Source organism: Canis aureus, chromosome 30 (genome assembly GCF_053574225.1).
Source record: "Canis aureus isolate CA01 chromosome 30, VMU_Caureus_v.1.0, whole genome shotgun sequence".
NCBI classification, from domain to species: domain Eukaryota; kingdom Metazoa; phylum Chordata; class Mammalia; order Carnivora; family Canidae; genus Canis; species Canis aureus.
Genome location: NC_135640.1, coordinates 32,938,700 through 32,955,872, shown reverse-complemented (window position 1 = coordinate 32,955,872; position 17,173 = coordinate 32,938,700). Strand labels below are relative to the sequence as shown.

Here is a 17,173-nt window from a genome sequence, read left to right as displayed (position 1 = left end):
GGAAGTAAGTTCTAGCATGCTTTGTCTGCTGTGGAAAGATAGAAAATCCTCAAACTATAGAACATTCAAATTCTCAATCATCCATGTAGACAAAAGTATTTGTCCTTAGTGTCCTAGGTCTAAGAGAAGTGAAGGAATGAATTAATATACTTTCCTCATACCATCCCTCTTGGTGGTTATTCTCCTTTATAGAAATCTATATTCAAAGGCATAATCTCTAGTACAAAATGTAGTAAGCAAGCATATCATAATAATCACACATAAGAATTAAATGGTAAGGGTGAAAATAATCTTTTTCTGTTACATGATTGGAAACTGCAAAGCCAGATCCGCAGAAGAGTGTTAATTATATGTTCATATCATCTGTACCCGTGCTGGCTCTGCATTATTGCCACTTGTCAAAATAGGAAATATTCATATGGGGCGCCTGGTTGGAGATTACTAAATAAACTTTAAAAAAATTAAAGTTTATTTATTTAAGTAATCTCTACACCTGATGTGGGACTCTATTTTATGATCCCAAGATCAAGAGTCACATGTTCTCTGACTGAGCCAGCCAGGTGCCACAAATAAATAAACTTTAAAAAAGAGAGATTCATATATTCCTTTGAGGCTCTCAGAAAAGGAAGAAGAAATTACAATACTAATGAATTGGTTCATGATACAAATGATGAAAAATGACAACAGCCTTTTTCTTACCCTCCTTACCCCCTGTTCAACAAGGATAAAGCTTTTGGAGCAGCTGGAGAAACAATTGTCATCGAAGAACTTCTTGAAGGAGAAGAGGTGTCTGTATGTATATCCATCTTTTGGGCTATCATAGAGTAGGAGAAGCTATAGAATCTGATCTGCAAGCCCCAGGAGGACTTGATTTATTATGGTTGTTTCATCTGAAAGCATAAACCCAGTACTTACAAAGGAATTCGTATATGTTTAGTACTTTGGATGCAAGTGAAAAAAATCTACCCTCTTTTAATCATGCCCAGTATATCAATAGAGGACTTGGATTTTTATCATATTATTTAAGAAGGCCAAAGTTGAAATACTTCACTTTGGGAGTAGCTTGACTTTTTTTTTTCCCCTAACTGGCTCAAATATTACAGATCCTTCAGAAATTGAGTATATAAGATGTTCTGATTCTTGATGTGGATAGCTTAGGGTTATTTATGTTTCAACTTACTATAAGCAAAAATTTTTCCCCTGAGTAGAATTAGTACATATAGTTCCCCTCATTAAACTTTTTTTACTTTTTGCCATTTAAGATAAGTGGACTATTTTGTTTTCTCTGCAGTGTCTGTGCTTCACTGATGGAAGGACTGTGGCCCCCATGCCTCCAGCACAAGACCATAAGCGATTGCTGGAAGGAGATCATGGCCCCAACACAGGGGGAATGGGGGCCTATTGTCCAGCACCTCAGGTATGGCCCAAGTTGAAGTTCAGGAGTCATTATTTAAGTCTTCTCAAAGAGCTCTTGGACCATACTTTTCTGTTTTCTGTACATGGTATTATTACTCAGCCATTTGGATTTCCTATTAAATGAAAAGTAGCTCTTCTAGTCTCACTCTAAAACAAACCTTTTCTGCTAAAGTCTGAAAAATTAAGTATAGATTGAACAGGTCCTTCTATGTCCTGCTCTGTACCCACTATTTTTAACCCATGAGCACCAATTATAGTCCAGAATTATGTTTTATTTATCTTTGGATGAAGTAAATCCTACTTTGTGTGAAACAGATGAATTGAGAACCAAGTCAGACTATAATTTGTTCTTATCATTTCTGTACTTCATGGTGGGTACATAAAGCATGTTTCCAAATTCTTTCTGGACAGTTTTTAGAAGAAATCTGCATTGAGTGTCTTATAAGTAGAACTGGCACTTCAGAAACTCAGTTATTCTTTTCAATGATAATAATGAACAGTGTTTGTGCTGATAATATAGTGCCTTATACACATTTTCCTCAATTATAAAGATTAAAAACAAAACAAGATTTAAGTTACGCTACTGTTTGGGAAAAGTGATTTTAGTGTAAGAACCATCACTAGGGGGACACCTGGGTGTCTCAGCAGTTGAGAGTCTACCTACGGCTCAGGGCGTGATCCTGGAGTTCCAGGATCGAGTCCCACATCATGCTTCCTGCATGGAGCTTGCTTCTCCCTCTGCCTGTGTCTCTGCCTCTGTGTGTGTGTGTGTCTCTCATGAATAAATAAATAAAACCTTAAAAAAGAACATCACTAGGGGCGCCTGGCTGCCTCAGTTCATCGAGTATATCTCTTGGTCTTGGGGTTTTGAGTTTGAGCCCTAGGTTGGGCATAGAGATTACTGAAAAATAAAATTAATTTTTTTTATTTTTTTAATTATTTATTTATTTGACAAAGAGTGCGAGCAGAAGCAGGGGGAACAGCAGGCAGAGAGAAATCAGGTTCCCTGCTTAAGCAGGGAGCCCAACACGGGGCTCCATCCCAGGACCCTGGATCATGACCTCACCTGAAGGCAGATGTTTAACTAAACCACCCAAGAGCACCTAAAATAAAATATTTAAAAGAAAAGAACTCTAAGTCTCATTTTTATAATTAAATTTATAAATTTATAGATTCTTAATAGACTTATGAAGTAGCATAGAATATACCAGAAGGATACAAAAGGACCTCAAAGTAGTAGAGAGGCTTTTTTTCATTTTTATTATGTTTCAGAAAACTTTTAGTAAGGTTTGTTTACATGTTTAAAAAATGTGTAGGTTTAGTAGTAAAAGGTGATTTAACATTTAATCCTGATATGGCAGTTGACACTGATCAATAAATATATAACCTAGCTTCTGCTTAGAATTTTTATCTGCAGAGTTGTTCTTTCCTATTTTAAAGAATAAGGGTAACTACTTACTTGATAGAGTCAATATGAGGATTTTAAAAATTTATGAATTTCAAATGCTCAGTCTATCTGAATTAGTAAAAAAAATAATTCTCACAGTCCCCTTTCATTGTCCATTTGGTACTGCTTACAAGATGGTTATTTTTTTTTTAATACTTAGTTACATTTTAACGTTCCTATATGTTCCCCAGGTTTCTAAGGATTTGTTCCTGAAAATAAAAAACACCATTCTTCAGAGAACAGTGGATGGCATGCAGCAGGAGGGCATGCCATACACAGGTGAGCATATTGATTTCACTATGGACATTATTCATAGAGTGACTTTACATGTTGACAAAACTTCCCCCATTTCTCCTTCTTCAGCACCTTTCAATTGACCATAACTTTTGCCATAGTTAGTGCAGAACCTGGAGTATTAGTAATTTATATTCTAATTTTCAGTCACAATACATTGTTTTCATTATAATTTGGGGGGGGGGTTGTTTGTTTTTTAAAGTTTTTTTTTTATTTATTCATGAGAGAGAGAGAGAGAGAGGCAGAGGGAGAAGCAGGTTCCATGCAGGGAGCCTGATGTGAGACTTGATCCTGGGACTCCAGGATCACGCCCTGGGCCAGAGGCAGCACTAAACCGCTGAGCCACATGGGGTGCCCTATAATTTATCTTTGTTTCTGTTTCAATGAAGGTGTTCTCTACGCTGGTATAATGCTGACCAAGGAGGGCCCAAAAGTTCTGGAGTTTAATTGCCGTTTTGGTGATCCGGAGTGCCAAGTGGGTAACAGTTAGAGTATCAATTGTTATTTTGTAAATATATGTGTTTTAATCTCAGAATTTATCAGCCTCAAAATAATTACCTTTAAGGAATATATGCAAATTCTGCTGGTATCTCAGTGAATACATTGTCTAGAGAGAACTAAGATTTCTCTCAGTTGCTATGTTGATTATGTTTTTCCAGGTGATCCTCCCACTTCTTAAAAGTGATCTTTATGAAGTGATTCAGTCTACCTTGGATGGCCTGCTCTGCACATCTCTGCCTGTTTGGCTTGATAACCGTGCTGCCATAACTGTGGTAATGGCAAGTAAAGGCTATCCAGGAGATTACACCAAGGGTGTGGAGATAACAGGTGAATATCTGAGAACAAAAGGTGGAATTACAGTGTGACAAGTGAGCAGTGTTACAGTAGGCCTTCCTCCCATGCCATGCTCTGCTTCTTTTAGGGGCGTAAGGCTGTCAGAAACCTTCCAGGGGGGTTTTAACCATGTTGGATGTGGGTGTGCAAATATCCAAAATTACTGTATTTAAAGAACTGCTGTCCATCTCCCTTCTTGCACAAGGAATATCTAAATGGGCATAGCCAGGTTTCTAGAGTATCACTCAAGTGTGCCTTTCTCTTCCATCCTCCAAGAGCCAGGAAAATTAAGGGAACTCAGGAGAGTCAGAACAACAGTAGTAGACGCTACGTCAATGAGATAGATTTCAGCGGCATGATCACAACTAGACCCCCTCACCCTTTACCTCCTGTTTGCAGCATACCCCGTAGTCACTTGGATGATGGAATTAAAAACGTTTCAAAACTATAGCCTTCTCTCCCGTCTCTCTACAGGAAATGAGGCGTCTCTTGTTAAATGATATTAAATAAAACAGTGTCTTAAAATGCTAAATAAGTTCTAGTGCCATGAGCCCAAAGGCAGTCCTCCATGATGCTCAGCAGCCTGTAGTTTGGTCTCCCTCAGGATCCCAGCAGTGTGTTTGGTTCAAACACCCCAGATCTGTCTTGCCTAGACAGTGAGTTCATTGCCCTGTGAATCCCAGTTGTGGCAACTGTGCAGTTAGGAATTGATTGCCTTTTTTTTTTTTTCTTTATTTTAGAGAGTGCATGTGCATACACACACTCGTGAGCAGGGAGGGAGCACAAGGGGAAGGAAGGGAAAGGGAGAGAATCTCAAGCAGACTCCACACTGGACACAGAGCCAGATGCCAGGGCTCAGTCTCACTACCCTAGACCATGACCTAATCCAAAATCAAGAGTCAGATACTCAACAGACTGAGCCACCCAGGTACCCCTGATTGACTTTTAAAATGAATAGAGAAGGGATAGAATCAAGATCACTTATATTGGTGAAATTTCCCTAAGATTGAGGTGACAAGTATAATAGTCATTTCTGACACAGCAGATATTGTGTCAGATATTCCAAATAACAGGAGGTACTTGGGTACTTATGACTGAATGCCCCTGTGTTATAAAGACATTTAGAGAACTTATATTAACAAATCACCAGCTAGGATGCTAAAAGAGAAGTGGTGACCTAATAGGACAAACTTTAAGTGGGGTGGGTTTTTTTTGGTTTTTTGTTTATTTTTTAGTTAAGAAGCTATCTTTGTGTAAACTGCCCATGTTGGTTACTTGAGAATATGAAAAATATGGTCTAATAATATTTAAGTGTAAAATTGTATATGAGAGCTTAAGAATAATTCAAATGAAAATAAAACGGGATTTTAGACTGGACCTAAAACCAAATTTAAATCAAATTTGTCTTAAGATTTTACAATTGTTATATTAGGGAAAATATTAAGGATGTTTTGCATTACAGTTATTCTGTTTATTTAAAGAAGAAAGAAGGCAGCTTGTATGGCTGTGATAAAAGGAATTCTTTAAAAAAAAAAAAGGAATTCTTTTAAGTAAAAGATGTGATCAAGTACAGGTTTTATTCATTGATTTTAGGGTTTGTTTGTTTTGTTTTGTTTTGTTTTCTTATCTCCCCTTTTAAGTTGTAGTTTTTAATGTCCTGTCTGGAGAGAATAACTATACAGCTGACCCTTAAACAACGGGGTTTGAACTACATGGGTGCTCTTAAACATGGAGTTTTGTACAGTACTATAAATGTATTTTGTCTTTCTTACGACATTGTTAATAACATTTTTTTTCTCTAGTTTATTGTAAGAATATAGCATATAACATACAAAATATGCATTAATCGACTGTTTATGTTATTGGTAAGGCCTCTATTTAGCAGGAGGCTCTTATTTTTTTCCTCCCCCATTGAAACAATAGATCTTACATGAGGTTTATAACACAGATTAAGGATAATGCAGTTATCACCTAGAGCAGAACAGACTATTCTTAAGAGAGAGGGTCTATTTGCTATCTTGTTGCTTTATTCCTTCCTGTTAGGATTCTTGTGAAGATTCATTTAAGTGAAATAAAAACTTACAGAAATTATAAACCACTTTAGAAGTGTAGACTATTGTTATGATGTAAATCTGCTCTCTTATAGGGTTTCCCGAGGCTCAAGCTTTAGGACTGGAGGTATTCCATGCAGGCACTGCCCTGAAAGATGGCAAAGTGGTGACTAACGGGGGTAGAGTCCTTACGGTAACAGCAATCCAGGAAAATCTCCTCTTGGCCCTTGAAGAAGCAAAGAAAGGACTATCTGCTATAAAATTTGAGGGAGCCTTTTACAGGAAGGACATTGGCTACCGTGCCATAGCCTTCTTCCAGCAGCAGCCCAGGTAAATTACTTACTGAGGTGGTTCTAGCACAACTTCAGAACTAGCATAGCTTCAGAACTGGTATAAATGGCCATATAGAAAATTCTATGAACCTATACTAAGTCATTTCAATAATCTTTTCTATGGGACTGACTTTAATTTGCATTTAGTTTGAGTCAAAACTAGTTACAACAATATTCAAACGAAATGGGAAAAGCTTCATGGTAGCTCTTTTTTGTTTTTTCTCAGTTTAGTAGAATCCCAGTAATGTTAAGGACTTTTTTACATTGTATATTTTAAATGTATACAATCATTTGTCCATTCGTCAATAAAGATGGGGAAAAGGATTTTTGAGTTATATATTTAAATATTTACTGTTGTATTTTTATCTTAGTTCTTGGTTTTGTCAAAGAATGCAATTTGAAATTTGAAATTATTGCAAATTTGCAATTTGAAAATATTGGCCATCTTCCTTTGCAACTTAATTGATTCTACTGTAAATTTTGACAGTCTTATTTTGTTACTGTGTTTATTACTGAAATGTATTTTTTGACCCCCTTATTAATTTGTTAGTACAACTATTCCTTTGTAAATTCAATAAACTATTAATTGCAAATGTGGGTGTTTTGATTTCTTAAGTATAGATCACAGTTATTATTGTTCGTTTAGTTCATCCATGAGAAATAAATTAATTGAGAGACACATTTATTTTTTTTTAAAGATTTTATTTATTCATGAAGGACACAGAGGAGAGAGACAGAGGCAGAGACATAGGCAGAGGAAGAAGCAGGCTCTATGCAGGGAGCCTGATGCGGGACTTGATCCCGGGTCTCCAGGATCACACCCTGGGCCGAAGGCAGGCGTTAAAGCGCTGAGCCACTCAGGGATTCCGAGAGACACATTCAAAGTTTAAATACTGGGGCAGCCCCCGTGGTGCAGCGGTTTAGCGCCGCCTGCAGCCCAGGGCATGATCCTGGAGACCCTGGATCGAGTCCCATGTCAGGCTCTCTGTATGATGCCTGCTTCTCCCTCTGCCTGTGTCTCTGCCCCTCTCTCTCTCTCTCTCTCTCTCTCTCTGAATAAATAAATAAAATCTTAAAAAAAAAAAAAGTTTAAATACTGGAAATTTTTAGGCTTAAGAACATTAAAATACCATGCCAAAGTTTTATTTTTTGTTTTAAAATAACCAGATTCCATTGAAATGACCAATTATAAGAGCCTGGGATCTCAATACTAATCTGAGCTCATTATAGATGAAGAAAATGAGAGGTCACAATACCAGCTGCTGAGAAAGGTTTTTTTTAAACCAGTAGAACTTTGTTTCCTATCTGAGCATGAGCCCAGGTTGCTAATTTCATTGGAGTTAATTGCTAGAGCTTTCAACTCTGTTGGTACCCTGACTCCTTGTTTCTAATAGAATTTCATAGTTCTTCATGTATCACTACATCCCAGGAGGCCAAAGTACTCATTTTTGTAAAGCAAGGCTACTGAATTCCCAGTGTTGTTCATGAGCTTTCGATGCACTACTGCAACATGTTGGCCCTGTTTAGAAGGGAATGATGCACTATCATCTGGTTTTGCTTTTTCCAACATGTTTTTATCTTGTTTCATGCTATTTTTAGCCATAAGGAAACTTACATAGTTCTCTACTACAATAAGAGTCCAGTTTCATTATTTAGGAGTTTCTTTGTAGAGTGTGTATAATCCTAATTTTCACTTTTTTTACTCCATTTTGGCATTCCTTTCCTTCCCATACCAAAATTGAACAGAGAAATGTAGCAAAATATCAGTATATCCAGCTACCTGTGAGAAGTACTTCTAGATGAAATAAGAGAAGTAGTTCTCAACAGTGATAATACAATTGAGTCCACTAGGGAATTCATTTTAATACATTTCAATTTCTAGGCCCTGCCCTTTTCAAGTTAAAATCCAAATCTGTGGATGGGGCCTGGCACATTCAAAGATACAAAAATCATCTTCCGTATCAAGTAATATTTTAAACAATTTTCCCTGGCATTTAGGTGATGTGTTTTTGTTTAAATCTTTAGGGGCCTGACTTACAAAGAATCTGGGGTAGACATTGCAGCTGGAAATATGCTGGTCCAAAAAATTAAACCTTTAGCCAAAGCTACTTCCAGACCAGGTAAGTCAGAGCCTGCCCTTTGCTGGTTCATTAGCTTTGACAGACATTGTGAATTGATTTGGGCTTTGTAGTTTACTGAGGAAAATGTGTCAAATTAATGCTAGGTTGTTAAGTCTTGCCCTGTTTAAGCCAAACCCATAGTCGTCTGCTTTTTTTGTCTCTAATATTAAGAACAGCATTTCTTATCCTTATTAAATTCAAAAAGATTATGTCTGCCTCTTTCATATATAATTACTTTTTTGATCATTTCTTTGAGCACATTGTATTTTTCCCCATTCTCAAGAAAGGCATTTCTTATTTTTGCCATGCTTAAGAAGTGTTTGTATATCCATGTTTAATCTATTAAAATGCAGCAGATAATTAGTTTCCTCTCCCCGTTAGGCTGTGATGTTGATCTTGGAGGTTTTGCTGGTCTTTTTGATTTGAAAGCAGCTGGTTTCAGAGATCCTCTTCTGGCATGTGGAACAGATGGTGTTGGAACTAAACTGAAGGTAATCAGACACCTATGTGATTAAAGGTCTTTTATGAATGATAAGAGAATTTACCGTATATCAATACATATTTTCCCCTCTTGACGTATATGCACTAAAGAGAAATACTCCAAATAACCATAAAACATGGTTAATGTTTAAACCATAAAACATAATGTTGTTGCAACTATATCTGGCTGGAAGATTAATGGAGAGAATTAGATGGTATACTTTGTGTGGCACATGGGTAGTTTCCGTTGGTTAAGCATCAGACTCTTGATTTTGACTCAGATCATGATCTCAGGGTCTTATTATCCAGTCCTGCATCCAGCTCCATGCTCAGCTGGGAGTCTGCTTGATTTCTCTCCCTCTGCCTCTCCCCCAACTCGTGTACACACACTCCCTCTTCCTCTCTATATAAATAACTTTTTTTTTTTTTTTTTTTTTTTTTAATGGGCTACTTGGGCAGCCTGGGTGGCTCAGCGGTTTAGCTCCGCCTTCAGCTCAGGGCGTGATCTTGGAGACCCGGGATCAAGTCCCACGTTGAGCTCCCTGCATGGAGCCTGCTTCTCCCTCTGCCTGTGTCTCTGCCTCTCTCTCTCTCTCTCTCTCTCTCTCTCAGTCTTTCATGAATGAATAAATAAAATCTTTTTTTTTTTTTTTTTTTAAAGACACTTTTGGGAGCACCTAGATGGCTCAGTTACGCATCTGCCTTTGGCTCAGGTCATGATTTCCTGACTCTCTGCTCAGCGGGGAACATGCTTCTCCCTCTCCCCCTGCTCCTCCTCCCCTGCTCATGCTTTCTCTCACTCACTCAAAATCTTTTTTAAAAATTTAAAAATGGGATACTTTTCAGTCAAGTGGTTTATCAGAATTTAGTATTTTGTCTTTAGGTGTTTAGAGCAGGTAGCCAAATAGCGGTAATATTTATTAGCCTCCATTGATAAACTGACAAGGTATGATTTGGAGTTTATTCTCTTATGTGGATGTTTGTATTGTGCTTCTTTAGATTGCCCAGCAGTGTGATAAACATGATACTATTGGTCAAGATTTGGTTGCAATGTGTGTCAATGACATTCTAGCTCAAGGGGCTGAGCCCCTTTTCTTCCTCGATTACTTTTCCTGTGGAAAACTTGACCTCGATACAACTGAAGCAGTTGTCACTGGAATTGCCAGAGCTTGCAGAAAAGCTGGATGTGCTCTCCTTGGTATGACCATTTTAATCACATGTCCTTCCTGTATTTTAACCCTGTGTATAAATGTGATCAGTACCAATATAGCTAAGAAGAAAAACTGTAGGGGCACCTGGGTAGCTCAGTTGGTTAAGCGTCTACCTCCAGCTCGGGTCATAGTCTTGGAGTCCTGGGATTGAGCCGCCACATTGGGCTCCCTGCTCAGCAGGGTGTCTGCTTCTCTCTCCCCCTGCTCTTGTGCTTTTCCTCTCTCTCTCCCCCTCTCAAAAGGATAAGATCTTTTAAAAAACAAAAAAAGTATAAGAAAAAAGAAAAACTATAGATGACATAGTGATGCAAATAAAATAGAGGTAACATTACTTGAAGAAAACTTAGATCCTGATGCCTTCAAGCCCGTCCTCAAGGGTTTGTCCCCCAGACTCCTACTCTTAAACTGTGAGCCAGGCCTTATCTTTCTCCCTGATCTTTACCCCTTCCTCCTCCTGGCCTGCAGCAGTAGATGATTCATGACATTCTAAATCTTAAGCGTTATTTTCCAACAGAGATAACGCTATGAATAAAATGTACTTAAGATTTACAGGAATATTACTTAAATATATATGGGAACTTTGAGCAAAATGAATTTACAGGTTGACCAAGCAATAAAACTACCTCTTTTGTATATCAGCCATTTCTGTGGACACATCTGTCCCAAAAGCCAAAATTACCTTTTAACCATCTTTTAGGACAGTTTATAATTTGGAGTCTGCCTTTACATAGGATCACAGGGACACTGGGTGGCTCAGTGGTTGAGCGTCAGCCTTTGGCTCAGGTCATGATCCTGGGGTCCTGGGTTTGAGTGCTGCATCAGGCTCCCTCTTCCTATGTCTCTGCCTCTCTCTCTCTGTCTCTCATGAATAAATAAATAAAATCTTTTAAATATATATATATTTAAATATATATACTATATTTAGTCAGGCCTTGCATTTAAGCAGGCCTGACTAAATCACTTCTCTAAGACTGTACCATCATCTGGAATATACAGTGATTATAAAAATCAAATACAGGTGAAAGCATTTCTAAAATTAAACTACAATAGAAACATTCAAGCAAGCATTCATTCTTTAAAGAAAATGTTGTTTGGAGGTTACACTATCCTTTCTGGAAATTAGTACTGTTTCCCTTGAAGTCATGCTTGGTCAAAAGTTCTGTTAGGCAGCTAATAGAGTACATTTTTTTTAACGTTTGCAGAATATAGCCACATGTGTAATTGTTCATAAGAAGAGTAGGGGCACCTGGCTGGCTTAGTTAGAAAACCATGAGACTCTTGATATTGGGATTGTGAGTTTAAGCCCCATATTGGGTATAGAGATTACATACATACATACATACACAAACTTTAAAAAAAAAAAGAGTTCCTGGTGTCAGTACGTCCTAGACAGGTTTATAAATATTATGCTTATCATGGTTCTCATTTTATTGTCCTGCCAGGAGGTGAAACTGCAGAAATGCCTGACATGTATCCTCCAGGAGAATATGACCTAGCTGGTTTTGCCGTTGGTGCCATGGAGCGGGATCAGAAACTTCCTCACCTGGAAAGAATCACCGAAGGGGATGTTGTTATTGGAATAGCTTCATCTGGTCTTCACAGCAATGGATTTAGCCTTGTCAGGAAAATTGTAGCAAAATCTTCCCTCCAGTACTCGTCTCCAGCACCCGATGGCTGTGGTGACCAGACCTTAGGTAAACATACATTTAAATTCTCCTGCTTGGAAATGTGTGAGCAACACTTAATGGGTTAGTCTTTCATTAGTTAATTAGAATGGAATAAATTACATTATCCTATGTTTTCACTCTTTGGACATTTCCATAGAACTGGCATGTCTGCAGGGTCAAATCATTCTGCATTTCAGAATTGTTTTTTATATATGCTTTGGTTTTACATTTGTAGGCTAAATTTGTCTTATCTCTCCAATACACAGGGGACTTACTTCTAACTCCAACCCGAATCTACAGCCATTCGCTGTTACCTGTCCTACGTTCAGGACATGTGAAGGCCTTTGCCCATATTACTGGTGGAGGATTGCTAGAAAACATCCCCAGAGTCCTTCCTCAGAAATTTGGGGTGGATTTAGGTAAGATTACTAAAATGAACTTCTCCGAAAACCATTGGAGAAATGTATTATGGAAGAAAACTGTGAGTAGTTAGTACACATATAATTATAGATATGGAAAATTCTTAATTATTGGGGTTTCTCAGAAAAAATGAGGCTGACCTTTCTCTTTCTGCTATTCTTTTTCAGATTTTATTTATTTATTCATGAGAGACACAGAGAGAGGCAGAGACACAGGCAGAGGGAGAAGCAGGCTCCATGGAGGGAGCCCGACATGGGATTCGATCCCAGGTCTCCAGGATCACTCCCCAGGCTGAAGGCAGTGCTAAACCACTGAGCCACCCGGGCTGCCCTTCTTTGTTTTATTAACCACATTTATAAGGCATAATATTCTCTCATATAGTTGACTTACATAGATGAAATGTGATGGGGAATATGAGGGGTTGGTATCCAGGGGACCCAAACCACAGCATAGAGAAGGGAGACAGATTTGAGAATCACTTTGTGCTTAGAAGGAAAAAGAAGTCTCAAGTTTCTAGTTAAGCAAATGAGTAGATGGTAACACCCATAACACAGCAGAAAGAGATTTGGAGTAGGAAGTGGGAATAGTGTTTTTTGTTTTTTACCCAAAGATTTTATTTTTTTATTTTTAAAAGACTTATTCACTTCTTAGAGCACGAGAGTATAAGGGAAGGCGTAGAGGGAGAGAATCTCAAGCAGACTTCCTGCTGAGCATGGAGCTGGATGCAGGGCTAGATAATAAGACCCTGCGATCATGACCTGGGCCAAAATCAAGAGTCAAATGCTCAACCGACTGAGCCACCCAGGCGCCGTATTTATGTGTTTTAGAGAGAAAGAGAGCATGAGTGGGTACAAGTGTGGGGAAAGCCAGAGGGAAACAGAATCTCTAGCAGACTCCGTACTGAGTGTGGAGCCCAAGGCAGGGCTTAATCTCACAACCCTGAGATGACCCTGATCTGAAATCAAAAATCAATCATTAAACCAGCTGAGCCACCCAGGTGCCCCAGGAATAGTGTTTTAATTTTCAATGTTTATTTTAAGGTATCTGAGAACACAAGTTGAGATCAGACAAGTTAAGTTTCGTGCTCATATGCAGATAGTAATAGTTATAGCCAAGAGAGTGGAAGCAACTAAAAGTGGTTTCTCAGTGTTCTGTCCACTTTAAAGATCAACAGAGGCCAAATTACTGGAAAAGAATAGTCGGAAACAGGGAATGAACCATGTAAAAGTATCATGAACTCAAGGAATAGAACACAACACTGGCCAGCACTGTTAGGTACAGCATAGAGACCTAGATGAGAACTAGAAATATATTAAAAAAAAAAAAAAAAAAAGAACTAGAAATAAGCCAGTATAATTCAGAGTCAGCTCAGAAAGCATCTCAGTGACGGTAGATACCACCCACCCAATGATTGTGGGAGGAATGAGTGACAGAGATCTAGAGACAGTGAATAGAGGTGGTTATTTCAAGAAAGTTATTGGTAAGAGGGAAGGGGGGATTATTACTTATACTCAAGGCAAAATGAGCAACTAGGTTTTTCCTCCCCGTTTTTATAGCATAAAGAGACAGGAACTGCTCCATCTATCTCGGCCAACCAATATACATGGGCTTGAGAAAATAGAAACCATAGAAGTTCACATAAAGTGGTCCCTTTCCCAGTGAAGTAAGAAGGGCTTAGTGAGATCAGCAATCTGAGTGAGGGCTTGAGGAAAGAAGTAAATAATAAGGTAGACTAGATCAGAAACAAGAATGAGACAACAAGCAGTACTGAAGGTGAAGGTGGAGCTGGTTGCGTGATTTTTCTCCCCAAGTAAGAACTGTGTCACCTTGAAACACAAGCAACAATAAAAAAATTGATTGGCTTGATCCAGTTGGCTGGCCAAGTGGAGGGGTCACTTCTGAGGGGAAGCAGCTGTGGGTACAGGTGAGTAGATTTGCGGAGCCAACAGTAGAGTCAGAATACATGGAGCTAAGAGAGAATCCAAAGTCAGAAATAGGTCGTGATTTAGAGTTGATACCGCCATATTCCCAAATAGCCACTGTGGTTGAGTCACACAAATGTCCATGTCCCAGTAAAAAGGAGTTAAGCCCTTACATCAGCCTCTGAGGTTTCTTGCATGAATCCTAGTTGGACAACAGATTTAAGTAAACAATTTTCAACATTAAAGTTGCAGCTGGTTACATTACTCATGACTTGTCTGTTCATTTGTAGAAACTAGGCTCTTAGCCTGTCAGTATTTGTTTGCTTACAAATACTTTAAATGAGTTTGCTAAAATGAAATCAGTTTGTAAGCCATTTAATGTATCATCAATATCCAGCTGTCATAATAGCATCATTTTTGAGGCAAGTATTCCTTTTTTTTTTTTGATGCATATACCACTATTTGGTTTATGTTGCTGTTGACTTTAGACTATTGATACCACAGTGAACATCATAGTAGCTAAATATTTTGAGCTCAGCTTTTAAGAATGGACATGTCCCAGCTAGAAGAAATGGAATTAAATCTGATAGAGGAGAAGGTTCATAGACATGTGATGCTTTTTAAAAATTTTAATCAACTCTAGAGCATTAAAGAACTGATTATCCAGGGCACTTGGCTGGCTCAGACAGTAGAGTACCTGACTCTTGATCATGGGGTGTGAGTTTATTCAAGGCTCATGTTGAGGGTAGAGTTTACTTTAAAAAATAAATAAATAAAAATAAAGAAACAACTATCTTTGGGGATCCCTGGGTGGCTCAGCGGTTTAGTGCCTGCCTTTGGCCTAGGGCCTGATCCTGGAGTCCCAGGATCGAGTCCCACATCAGGCTCTTGCATGGAGCCTCCTTCTCCCTCTGCCTGTGTCTCTGCCTCTCTCTCTCTCTCTCTCTCTCTCTCTCTCTCTCATGAATAAATAAAATCTTAAAAAAAAAAAAAAAAGAAAGAAAAGAAACAACTATCCAGCAAATATACCAAGTTAATAAGGGAAACTGATCATTAACCCTACTATGAACCCTACTACTTTTTTTTTTTTTTTTTAAGTAATTTTATTTGGTTCTTTGCTATTTTATCTCCAAAGAAAACTGGGGGACTGGGAGATTCAAAGTTCAACTTTCTCTTAACAAGACATGAAAAGACACAAATAAAAACAAGTATAAGGGCAGCCCCGGTGGCTTAGCAGTTTAGCACCGCCTTCTACCCAGGGCGTGATCCTGGAGACCTGGGATCGAATACCGCGTCGGGCTCCCTGCATAGAGCCTGCTTCTCCCTCTGCCTGTTTCTCTCTCTCTCTCTCTTTTTTCTCTCTAAAAATCTAGGCTCAGGGACCCTCTGAGGGTGGCTCAGAGGTGAGTGCCTGCCTTTGGCTCAGGGCATGATCCTGGATTCCCAGGTTCAAGTTCCCCATCAGGCTCCCTGCATGGAGCCTACTTCTCCCTCTGCCTGTGTCTCTGCCTCTGTGTGTGTGTGTCTGTGTGTGTGTGTGTCTCATGAATAAATAAATCTTTAAAAAAACAAATAATAAAATAATAAATAATAAAATAATTTCTTTTAAAAATTAATAATTTTTAATAATTTTTAATAATTCTTTTAAAAATTTAATAATTTCTTTTTAAAATCTAGGTTCACAGTGGCTTCCCTATTTTATGAGCATAAGTAAATATTTATTTTCCAATTCAGATCCCATAACTTATAGATTCCAAAGAACTATCCAAGTATAAATGTGTGTTGTGTTTATGCCTTTACCTTTAAAAATTTTATTAAAGTTTTTGGTTGTATTATAACAGACCTAAATCTAAATTTTAAAGTAAATACATTAAGGAGTGGTGGCTCAGTCAGTTAAAAAGTCTGACTCTTGATTTTGGCTTAGGTTGTGATCTCAGGGCCTAGGATTAAGCCCTGTTTTGGGCTCCGTGCTCAATGGGGAGTCTGCTTGTCTCTCTGTGGTCCCCCCCCCACCCACCACAACTACCACCACCATCATGTCCTCTCTCTTTCTCAAATAAATAAAACCTTTTAAAAAAATAAAGTAAATATGGTCGGGCATATTTTGATTTTAACCTTTTATAAATTGTATGACTTTTTTAAAATAGTGGATACGTTTCCTCTAAGTCTGTAACATAAGCCACCTAGTTTTGCATCACACCTAGAGTGCATTTTGTTATTGCTAAGACCCAGTTTAACATTCTCAAACTTTTACTGGAATTCAGCTGGTAACAATTCCCCATTAGGGAATTCCTAAGAATCTAGTTACTTGATGCAGTACAAGACCTCACTTAATAGTGAATACTGGGGGATCCCTGGGTGGCGCAGCGGTTTGGCGCCTGCCTTTGGCCCAGGGCGCGATCCTGGAGACCCGAGATCGAATCCCACATCAGGCTCCCGGTGCATGGAGCCTGCTTCTCCCTCTGCCTGTGTCTCTGCCTCTCTCTCTCTCTCTCTCTCTCTCTCTCTCTGACTATCATAAATAAATACAAACTTAAAAAAAAAAAAAAATAGTGAATACTGGCCAAGTGTGTCGGCAAAAATGTTCTTGATATCTGCAGTACAGGTGAATCCTCCCCCCCTCCAAAATTGTGAAAGGCCAACGTATAGTTTTACCTTATATAAAGTAGCAGTACTGCTTGTAATCTCCACAGCTTTATATATGTGCATACGTTATAGAGACAATAGGTTAATCAGACAATTCTTGCCTGTTTTCAGATGCCCAAAGCTGGAGGATCCCCAGGATCTTTTCATGGCTACAGCAGGAAGGACACCTCTCTGAAGAAGAGATGGCGAGAACATTTAACTGTGGAGTTGGGGCTGCCCTCGTGGTATCAAAGGATCTGACGGAGCAGATTCTGAAGGATATTAAGCAGCACAAGGAAGAAGCCTGGGTGATTGGCAAAGTGGTGGCATGTCCTGAAGGTAATTGCTCCTTGT

The 17,173-nt window shown here is 38.6% G+C and overlaps 1 protein-coding gene across 2 annotated transcripts in view; it reads left to right on the top strand.

Moving 5' to 3' along the window:
- GART (phosphoribosylglycinamide formyltransferase, phosphoribosylglycinamide synthetase, phosphoribosylaminoimidazole synthetase) overlaps nt 1–17,173 on the top strand; it is a 32,075-nt gene that overhangs the window by 8,456 nt on the left and 6,446 nt on the right. For both annotated transcript variants that reach the window (XM_077879055.1, XM_077879054.1), the window contains exons 6-17: nt 724–792; nt 1,292–1,417; nt 3,055–3,142; nt 3,547–3,632; nt 3,817–3,985; nt 6,138–6,372; nt 8,400–8,494; nt 8,876–8,985; nt 9,974–10,172; nt 11,628–11,879; nt 12,119–12,271; nt 16,952–17,158. In XM_077879055.1, coding sequence (XP_077735181.1) covers nt 724–792; nt 1,292–1,417; nt 3,055–3,142; nt 3,547–3,632; nt 3,817–3,985; nt 6,138–6,372; nt 8,400–8,494; nt 8,876–8,985; nt 9,974–10,172; nt 11,628–11,879; nt 12,119–12,271; nt 16,952–17,158 — 1,789 coding nt within the window. The remainder of the gene's footprint in view (nt 1–723; nt 793–1,291; nt 1,418–3,054; nt 3,143–3,546; nt 3,633–3,816; nt 3,986–6,137; nt 6,373–8,399; nt 8,495–8,875; nt 8,986–9,973; nt 10,173–11,627; nt 11,880–12,118; nt 12,272–16,951; nt 17,159–17,173) is intronic.